Raw genomic sequence first — 11,259 nt, 5'->3', positions numbered from 1 at the left:
TTTCTCATTGCTCTACCTCTGGATGAGAAATACTTCATTAGACAGAACAAGCTAATAACCCTGCAATGGGGAGGGGGTTCTGTAGCAAAAGAGAAGAATGAATTCAATTAGAGTTTAGCTTTAAATATGTAAGGGTTATCACTTAAATTCCAACTCTTTCTTCATGACAATTTTTTTTTTATAAAACCTTCAGCTTTACCAAACTCTAAGGGCTTAGAGCTACAAGCATCCTGCAAATCCCTCTATATTCTATGATTACATTGCCTTCTATTGATGCACATGATCCCTACATCAGTGAATGCCCAGCCCATTGAAGGCATCAATCCCACACACCTGGCACCTGTGCCCTGCCATGGCTGGATGCAGCAGCAATAAAGGCCAGCATGAGTAATAATGAGACTACACTTCCCATGGTGCTCTGTGGCAGGCAATGCAGGCTTGTAGCATTGATGTCTTAGGATGTGGCTGTGCATGTGGATGAGCAGACCTGGGAGGTGCTTGGGCTCTCTCATCCCCATCCAATGCAGTCAGAGCTCACTAATGGCAGCAGGAGCACACAATGCAGCAGTGACTGGCGGCACGATGAGGACATGATCCATAGCTAGCCACATGCCCGGATAAGCGATGCGGTCCGCAGGGTGCTGGGCTCCATGGATCTGCTGCCTGATTGGATGCGTCTATGTGGTCCGGGGCAGCATGCAGCCAGGTAAGTCAGGGGGATGTCACCTTCTTAGCCTCTGCGGCTGTATGCGCCATATCACCCAATGCATTGCTGGTAGATTGCTTCTATAGATTGCTTCTATGTGATCCCATGCATGGCTCCGTGCTGCATTTCATCTCATTCCGTGCATGCCGGATATTTCCCTTCCATGTCATCCTATACATGCCTAATAGCTGCCTTCCATCTCCCCCATACATGGCTCATATCTGCCTTCCAACCCCCCCATACATACCTCATAGCTGCCTTCCATCTCCCCCATACATGCCTAATATCTGCCTTCCATCTCCCCCATACATGCTTAATATCTGCCTTCCATCTCCCCCATACATGCCTAATATCTGCCTTCCATCTCCCCCATACATGCCTAATATCTGCCTTCCATCTCCCCCATACATGGCTCCCCTAACCTACAGGCAGCATCCTTGTGTCTGCAGATGATCGGAGGGTGACCCCCTTCCTCTCTCCTCTGCTTGTTGTCACCATCCAGCACGCTATCCTAAAGCACCCCTGCTGCCCAGATATCAATGCTGGCATGGGGATGTGTTTAGCTTGCTAACAGCAAATTAATAAAAAAAAAAGTCCTTTGATTATGCTGCTGATTTCCACTACAGTATGTTGACTTTCTGTCCACATGTGCACCGGCGCTGACAGTATGGGTGGGTTTTCTGACGGTGAAAACTGTGGGCTATGTCTGTGTAGGTAGAAGTGGTCATTTGTATCAGAATCCCATGTGACAGTGCGGGGGCATTATTGGGAAATGGGGACATAGCGTTGTCACCCTATAACAGGAAGTGCCTAAGTTATGGCTGGATTTTTGTACTAAGTCAGATTTTGCTGTCTCCAGTCCTGAAATTCCATACAGCTGTCTAATTTTAACCCCTAACACACCTTCTTGGTGCCTAACCCTAACCCCGTCCGGCCAGGTGCCTAACCTTAACCTACCTCTGCCCAGTGCCCATACTGATCCCCCACCCACTGCCTAAACTGACCCCCTCCTCCACCATGCTAAGCAATGCAATAGTAATCAATTCAATAATAGATATGTAGGCACAGGCATGTTTTTTTTTTTTTTGAACCAATCGGATGTCGTCTTTGCCCAACGCGTTTTCCATGCAGTTGAATTCCAGGTGTTATTTGGATCCCAGCATGCATTTCGATTTCCCACAAGGCATTTTTCCAAAACATCACGAGCTAATTTGCATGTGTTTTGGATGCATTTAGAATGCGGTTCCATGGCTTTTTCTTGTACCGTATCACAATTGGTGACCGCATAGAATTATCATTATTTTTTTTTTTATTATAATTAAATTGTCGAAATGCTTTCAAATATTCTGTGCACTGAAGAAGTCTTCTTTTTTTGGAAACCTGACAATGTAATCAGATTGCATTATGCAAAATTCCCAGAGCAGCAACAATCTAAATATTTATTAGTCTGAAATTTAAGTACCGTTATTTTGCATTGTAATGATGATTTGCATGAATTAATATTGAGGGCTTTTTTAGAATAACCGTGCTGCTGATAGCGCCTGGCTGTACTGCAAACTTCTGCTCTGCGGTCAGGAGAGGCAAATGGCGTGGTGCAGATCTACAGACCACAACTGCATGGCCAATTGCAACGTCTTGTGTGTCATCCGCACTATGTTCCATCTGTACTATGTTCCATCTGTAGCTGCATGCAGTCGTGTGCAAAAAAAGGGTCCCAACTGCTCCAATTCACTTGAATAGGGGAGGTTGTAACCTGGATTAAACCCGTGGCAGAATGCTGCGGTCAGCTGTAGGTCTGAAATCAGCCTACCTTTAAAGCAGATCTACTCCATTCCACCTGTTGGTGGCTGGGCTGTCATATTGTAGACCCCTTAGTGTGCCCTATGGGAATTCAGCATCACTCTGTCCACCGACTGGTTTCTTCTTATGGTTCCAGCTTCTTTCATTTTAACCAATTTGTGCAACATTGTGCTGTCACCTGGCTCCATTCTCGGCATCTTACATGCACAGTGTAGACAAAGTGTATTTCTGTCCATCCAATTTTAACATTGACACAGCTCTGCCTCAGTACACAGCCCTGTCTTGTGGCTGGATCTTTCTTTGCTGCAATTCCATTTTCACCTACAGGTCCCTTCTTTTACCTGTGACCTGACAGTGAATGAAGAAGCAGAACAATGAGCTCATTTCTCCATCACTGTCCAATCTCCTTCGTTAAGCATTCTTCTTGCATTCCAGCACAACTGGCTCCTTGTGCTTTTTCTTCTTCTTCCTCCCTTTCTCTGAGCTCTCTCATATATCATGATTATAGCGCTACATTCATTTGTGTCTTTTGTATGTGCGTGCGGTTTTACTAAAAGATCAGGGCTAAGGCCTGGAGGAAAGGATGCTTTATTCTCCCTCCAGTGCTGCTCATACCGCTAGGCATTTAGGTGCAGCCAGTGACCAGAACATCAATAGCTTGTTGTTAGCCCTGAACAGGAATCACAAGGCCAAATGCTTGGGGTTTTCATCATGTGACCAGCACTGGAGGGAAACTTTAAAAACCAAAAATTCCAAATTATCCAAAAAGGCTGCTCACATGATTCATGCATTTGTGTATTTCCACTTTAGAGAATGATCAGGTTAATTTAATTCATTCTGGCATATGGAGTACAGAAATAATTATGCATTAGAAAGGTTGGCAGCAATGCCATCTAGGAACATTTCAAGCTGTAAACATTTTCCTAGATAGATCTTCAAAGTGTGATTCCAAAAAAACTGGTGATTCCAAGAAAACTGGGGACACCTGGCAGCTTTGACACAGATAAATCATAGAAGGGGAATTTAGTTTTGAATCTGGACAGGAAATTATTAGCTGATACATCTGTGTGTGTGTGGAGGATTTATTATCTCTTAGGCTTATGCTGTCTGGTCTATCAGTTCATACCTCGGTCCACAGAATTCAGAATGTCTTTAGTTCCTAATAAATTGGGACTTGTTTATTTACAAACTACAACATGTGTACGTATATTATGTTTAGATCTCCAATCTCCAATCAATCCAAGCAATCAATCTCCTGAGGAAGCAGCTTTTGTCTGTGAAACGCGTTGAGGAAGATTTGATATTTGTGTTAGATCATCTAGGAGCTTTTTTTATTGATAGTTCGTATTTTTAACATTATTATAATAAATATAATATATAAATAAATATATAAAATGCATGTGTGTATGAGACAGGTATACACTCTCTCTCTATATATACGCATTTCGCTTAAATTCGCTTTATCAGGGCATAAAGGAAATGTAGAAAGCCGACATCTCAAGGGATACATCTAATATAATCTACTTAGAGAAGACAGTCTAAATGATCTCTTTACTGTACAATGGCCATTAAAATGGAGTTGTGGGTATCAGAGATTTTTAGTTCAGCCGGAAGTATGAGTAAAATAATGAGCCCAGATGCTCTTTGGATGTATGCAGCACTTCCTTTAGTAAAGTAGCAAAGATTTACTCCAGGTTTGATGGTTGTAATGTGGAGTGAACACATTGTAGTACTTCTGATATTGGTTGTTTAGCTGTATATTTGTTGTATTTACTTTGTACACATTGTAAACTATACTTGTTAGCAACAGTCCTATGTAATAAATTCCATATTGCTTGTTTGCACATTATATGATTGAAGATATTTTTACAATATCACAACCACAGAACCCCTTCTTTTTTTTACTCCTACAAACCTTAGTTTTAATGGTATTTAATACTAGTTGTTTCCAACTTTTCACAAAATCTTCTAGCTTTTATCATATATATAAATAACTTTGAACACAATTATTTCCCATACTATGCAGCATCATCATGGCCTCAAAAATACCCCTGAAGAAACCAAAAGGCCAAATGCGTCAGGAAATAAGCCAAGATCGATATATAATTACCCTAAGAAACTGGGAGAGCAGATTGAAGTGCCCCTTGTTTGTTATAGAAAGATTACTCTATTGTTTAGTTTTGAGTGTAACAACCCCCATGATGAAAGAATGGGAAGGATCTCTCTACTTTTGAGTAGTTGTACTTTTCTGTAAGACATTTATAACTATTATGATGTGTCTTATATTATGTCTCACTTATGATTGTAATGACCAAACTAACACACTAATGACCAAAGAAACCTCCGCTCTCTCTTTTTCCTATTAAATGTAATTTATTGCACACTACGATACTAAAAATGTAATAACCAGAACCCTCCCTAAATATTACAACTTACAGAGCAGAATAGGTATCAGTTGTGCTGTAGTGTAAAGAATGAGAGGAGAAGGCGAAAAGAACAATAAGCTAATTAGTATACTGCTTCTCCTTTCACATTGAACATCATTTTAAAATGAAAAAAGAAGTTAAAAAATTACCAAAATCATTATTTTTTTTAAGACAGTCAATGACTTCTGCTGATCTCCTTATGAAAATGCTAATTTGCTGTCACCCTCTTGTGAGTACTTTAACCCAAAACAAACATATAGATCAGGAAAGTTATTTTTTTACCACCAAAAATTTGATGTAAGTCGATGTGTAACAATGTCTAAATTATTTTGGGTAAAAATAATTTGCCCCTCCCAGCCTTACACTCTTCTATCATTGGAGGTGGAAGGGGTCCTTCCTAATTTGAACAGTGTAATCTTGGTATTTTTGGTTGTGAGAAACAAGCTAATGTATTATTTAGAAAGAATAACTTATTACAGCTGCCCACCTGGACAAACACACGCTTACATTTTTCATGGACCCAGCGATTTTTTGCTGTGCCGTCCTTGCGGTGTGATCTGGGCCAGCTCTGTATAGTTATCTGTGTGCAGCTCACTCATGGAAATTAAATTGGTCAGGATGTTTTAGATGAAAGTGCTGTGCGGCACGGGACGGCTGCGCACATTGGATATTATTATTATTACACAGTATTTATATGGCGCCAACATAATACAAAGCGCTGTACAAACTCCATAGCTGTCCCTCAAAGGAGCTCACAATCTAATGTACCTACCATAGTTATATGTCATTTATAAAGTCTAAGGTCAATTTGAAGGAAGCCAATTAAACTAACTGCATGTTTTTGGAATGTAGGAGGAAACCGGAGTAACCTACACAACACGGGGAGAACCTGCAAACGCCTTGCAGATAGTGCCCTGGCTGGGATTCGGCCCTCTGGGCCCATCTACGGTGGAATTTGGCCGACCAAACCTAATCACTTGTATTGGTCTTTCCATTTAATAGGAAGCTTCAGCAGCAGGAGGAACCAAGCTCAACTATTAGGACTAGTAGATGTACAGATAGTGTCCTGGCTGCGATCCGTCAAAGGCCGGAGTGCTAACCACTGAGCCATCGTGCTGCCCAACAATTATCTGGGTAGACCGTGCTTGGAGGGGTACAGGCAACCTTTAAATTAGAAACTGCAAGTCAAAAATAATTTATTTTAATGATATGAAAAGATTAACCTTTTTGTGCATTTTTTTACGTTGATAAAACAATCTGAATTTGGCAGTTGACTGGTTAAATTCTGATTTGTATTGGATGGATCAGATGTGTTGGAAATTATGATTGAAAAATACAAAAGCTGTAAAGTATGTACAAATGATGGAAAATATCAGTTTGGAATCTTCATTGGTGTATAGCTAGGGAAAACAATAGAGGGGAATCTTGTGCATGCTGAGTATCGAGCTTCCAACTTATTAGTTTTCAGAATATCAACCAACTCGTTGGGTCATGGGTGTAAATGGCAGCAGATCTGTTCATCTACTAGTCCTAAAAGTTGAGCTTGGTTGCTCCTGCTGCTGAAGCTTCCTATTAAATGGAAAGACCAATACAAGTGATTAGGTTTGGTCGGCCAAATTCCACCCTAGATGGGCCCAGAGGGCAATGGATATTCAACAGGGGTCTTATTAACGTGTATTTAAATAGCGACACACAAACATGGGAGAATATACAAACTGCAGATTATATCCTACATAGATAATAATCCTGTCTGAGATTCAAACCTGAGACCCTGGTGATGTGAAGACAAAAGTGATATCCAAAGCCCTTTTTCTGGCTTTGGTTTTGGCCTTAGTTTGACTTTAAATGCTCCTTCCTTCATCACATAACAAGGCATATACAGTAGCCGATAATAAAGTGAAACTTTGATAACCAAAAAATGATAAAATGCTATTATGAATCTGATTTGTTGTTAAGGAGCAGTGCAGGCGGCTATGGTATCGCATTTAATTGAATTAGCCCAGGTGGAAAGCTGCAGGCCCTTCCTAAGTTTCCGGAATAAAGCAATCGCATTGTTGTATAAGTGAGTTTTATCTGACATTATCTCTCTTTTTTGGCAGATACCTGGGTGACAGAGATGCACAGGAAAAAAGAAAACAGATTCTCGGGGAGGGAGGATACGGTCCCTCTGCGTCTGATCTTTAGCAGCGAGCAGGACAACCAGACTGGCCAGTGTTTGCTCAGCACCCGGGTGAGGGCGGACAGCTCCCAGGACCAGGTATCTATGCTGCCGAGCTGGGCCACAAGTGTTGTTACCTTGGAGATTTGCATTAGTTTAAGATGAATGTACTCTACACAGTGAAAATAGAATCAGGGCCAGGGTATGTAGGCTGCATTAATAAGCGGCGTCTGTTTCCAGGCATCAAAATGTCTGATATATCGAATGCGTCTGAAAGCAAAACTGTCTGTGTTGCCTTATATGGATATTCTTGCTGCACCCCAGGCAAGCAGGTCAATACACAAAGCAGCAAAAGATAACGTAATTTAGTTGTGATGTGGCATAGCCAGAGGCCATTAGGCTATACTGATTATTAAAGGACCAACCCTTAACTTGCTGATGGGATAATGAAGGAGCAGAAGGGCAAAGGATGAGGTCATACTTTTAAACATAGAACACAGCAGCTTTTTGCAACCTTTTAACATTGAGGAACCCTTGAAATAACTTTAGGTCTTCAGGGAACCCCTGCTATAATTACTATATTCACAGCTCACAGTATATTGGCTTAGTGGTCAGTAGGAACAATATCTCTTACATTGCTGGCCATTGGGAAGAATCTCACACTTACAGATCACCGGTGTCACCTAAACTGACCTGAAGAGCACAGTCTGCTCAGGGAACCCTTAGCAACTTCTGGATGAACCCTAAGATTCTATGGAGCCCTGTTTGAGAAACACTGGATTAGACTAACAGCACAGTCAGCAAAAACAGAATTCACTGAGCTTTATTTAAACCCTTCACATCCAAATGTCTAAACTTAATATAGCAGTATTGATATTAATTGATTGGAATAATAATGATTAATTATGCTTTCATGAAATATTTAATAAATACCCATATAAAAGGTAATAATATAAGTGCACCATGCTCAGCTATGATATAGAAGGCCAGCTGTGGCCACGTGTATAAGCTGGTGCAGGGCTGTCGCATTTCATCAGAGGCCCTAAAGCGAAATGAGATGTGGGGGTGTGAATGTGATGTTTATTGCTCTGCATGTAACCAGCTTCTGGTCTCAGTCAAAAGAATAACGCCAGCTCCTCTTCTTTTATCATGCTATGCTCTTTTGCTGAGACAACAATGTGACAGCCTTTGGTTCAGTGATTCCTCTGATATCAGGAGATATATGGCGGCAGCTTCTGGTGTCTGCTAAAATGTGCAACTGATAATAAATAATTAGTTACATAATATATAAATCAATAGAACCTGTACATATTTAATTCATATCCATGATAAAAATACATTTTTCCTGTGACCTTGCAGGTTTAATGTTATAACTTTGCCAGTTAGTATGGCTTTGTTCCTGATTTGTCACAATGTACACCATAGGTATAATAATTTATTTTAACAATTTCTACCTGTGATAATTTTTAAACTATTTTTAAACCTCAGAAAGTTACTTTGCCTAGCCTGTGATGATACCATGAGTCTGCTGCTGCAATAATCTTTTTATCAATTAATCAATCAATCGTCTCTCCCCCAGGGGTGTAGTGGGGCGGGCATGGGTGTGAACAATGTGCCCTCACTTTTTTCGGGAATGGGCATGCATGCCCACTCTTATTTTGCAAAGGATTCTTTGGTGGTCCGCGGCTCTGGCCGGTCCGCCCCCTCGGGGGGTCTGGACCCCCCTGGGGGGGCGCACTGGCCAGAGCCGCGGACCATGTCTCCTGTATGGAATTGCAGGCTCAGGGCGGTGGGCAGGTTGCCTCTTTGAACACAACCCGCCCTTTCTCCCATCGTAGGCTCAGATCTGTAATGGGAGAGTGAGCGGCTTCTGGTATCATGGCCTCACTCTGGGGAAACTTCTTCCCCCTTTGAGTGACACATAGGCAGGGGTGTAGTAGGGCGGGCACGCACTGTGCCCCCTCTTCTATTTTTACGACTACACCCCTGCTCTCCCCCAGTGATCAGACTTCATTATTGTTTTATTACTTTGTAGCAAGTTGGCCAACTGTTCCCTGTACAGTGAGTGTTAGTCAATGCCATGGTAAAACATACAAGCATTCTTTAATTTTTGTGCTCACCCAGAGATCTCTAGGTTGAGCAGATTGTAGGGTGATCTAGGAAATAGGTTATGGTTCGGGGTGTAGTTAAGTCATAGGGATCCTAAAGATCAATACTATTTAAATCAGCGTTTCATGACCTTTTTAACATGGAGGAACCCTTGAAATACTTTTCAAGTCTTCAGGGACCCCCTGCTATAATTACTATTTCCACAACTCACAATATATGTGTGTAATGGTCAGTGGCAATTATACCTCCTACATTGTTGGCAATTGGAAGAATGTCACCCTTACAGATAGCCAAAAAGATCATTGGTGTCACTTAAACTTACTTAGGAGACACAAATTGCTCCTTTATTCAGGAACCCCTAGTAACCTCTGGCACAGTGGTCCCCAACCTTTTCGAATTGACAGATCGCAAAATTTACCAGCTCCGGACCGGGCATGCACGGTGACCCAGGTGTCACTCAAACTTCCCCTTTAGTGACTTCATGATGCCAGAGACACAATCTGGCCACCACGTTGAGCCTGGGATCCATATGGGGGACATGGTCTGCAGCTCTGGCTGGTGTATCCCCCAAGCAGGGTCCTCCTAACCCCACTCAGGGGTGCACCGGCCAGAGTCGCAGACCACCCAAATTTTCTTGCGGACCAACGGTTGTCGACTTCTGCACTGAAGGAACCCTGGTTGTGGAACACTGATATAAAGTGTGAGGGACTAGCATCAAAATTACTCCTTGTAAAGTGTTATTCCCAACTCAGATTCAAATTTAAGGGTTCTCTGCCACTTTTATTCACTTCAAAACATCAACAGAACATAAACATTCAATGTTTTCCATTGCAGGGGATCCTTGCTCTCTCTATACCTTTCTGTATTCAGTGTTGCTGGTCTTTGGGCTTAGGCTCCAATTCCCCCATATATGCACTTTCTTTTATTATGGCCAGCCAGGTGGTTTTTAGCCATCCTCAGTCTTTGGCCTGGAAGCAGAATGGAGTACTTAGCCCATTTCCAGGACACGTCTGGCCCGAATCCCAAATAAACAGCTGCAAATCTGCAGCCTCACATTTACTTACAGCCTTATGCAAGCCTTTTATCCCCTTTTCCAGGTGAAATTGAGGATAACTTTTTGAAAACCCCTCCAAACCCAGCTTTATACTTCTCTCTATGCTACAAATACTTTTTTTCTTAAGAAAAAAATAAACAGACTAACTTCAGTTATTAGTTTGCAACTCCTGGAATGATTATCATGGAGAGAAGGGGTCAGGAGAGAAAGGATAGGCTTTTAGAGGCAATATGTATATATAATTAACCTATATTTATTTTGAGTAGAATTGGGTAGTCCTATTTCCAACATAGCACTCCTAGTTTAGGTTTAATACAAAACACTTGGCATGTATCCAGCCTAATTGTACAAAGAAATGTATCAATATCTATCTAATAAGTAGAATTCTTATCTCATATCCTGACATGTTTCACCAAGATGGCTTCCTCAGGGGATTATTGAGATGATGGTGATAGATACGTCACAAAAAAATCAATGTATAAGACAAAGAAAAATATATAAAAATTATGGTGTGTGTATATATAGAGAGATTACATCGGTATAATGTAGTTAATCAAAACTCACATAATCTCACATAATTAGACTGGGAAGAACAAAAGTAGATGATGCCCAGGGATTATCCACATTGAGGTACCTCTAGTTCCCTTTAGGGGATAGAAGGCTTAAAGTATTAGGTATCATAAATAATAAATAAAATGTGAGTACAAGGTTATAAGGTAGTTTGTTGGATATATTCAAACAGTGTAGTTACTTACTTGGGATGTTACCTAAGGGTTTTAGGGTGCTTGTACATCTTGTGTCAATAGTTAAAGTTCTTGTATTTATAGGAAAGTAAGACTATAGATAAAAAGAACTCGATTAATTACTATTTGGAGCTTGATAACCTTATATGAAGTGATTCAGAGAAAAAGAAGGTCTTTACTTATTGGAGAGAATCCATTCGTACTGGAAAGCATTGGATGATGTATGGGTTAAAGATCCTAATATCTGCAGGTAATTAAATATT

At 41.1% G+C, this 11,259-nt stretch overlaps 1 protein-coding gene across 7 annotated transcripts in view; it reads left to right on the top strand.

Annotated features, from left to right (window-relative positions):
• The first annotated feature begins 415 nt into the window (after positions 1-415).
• Positions 416-11,259, top strand: part of ADAM22 (ADAM metallopeptidase domain 22) — a 159,476-nt gene continuing 148,632 nt past the window's right edge. Inside the window, exons 1-2 of one of the 7 annotated variants that reach the window (XM_072412789.1) lie at positions 416-706; positions 7,032-7,189. In XM_072412789.1, coding sequence (XP_072268890.1) covers positions 625-706; positions 7,032-7,189 — 240 coding nt within the window. In that variant the 5' untranslated portion in view covers positions 416-624. The remainder of the gene's footprint in view (positions 707-7,031; positions 7,190-11,259) is intronic. The other 6 variants (XM_072412791.1, XM_072412794.1, XM_072412796.1 and 3 more) reach the window with 6 other exon arrangements.

Source organism: Pyxicephalus adspersus, chromosome 5 (assembly GCF_032062135.1).
Source record: "Pyxicephalus adspersus chromosome 5, UCB_Pads_2.0, whole genome shotgun sequence".
Classification (NCBI taxonomy): domain Eukaryota; kingdom Metazoa; phylum Chordata; class Amphibia; order Anura; family Pyxicephalidae; genus Pyxicephalus; species Pyxicephalus adspersus.
Note: the sequence above shows the minus strand (reverse complement) of the source record. Positions and strands in the feature narration are given on the sequence as shown.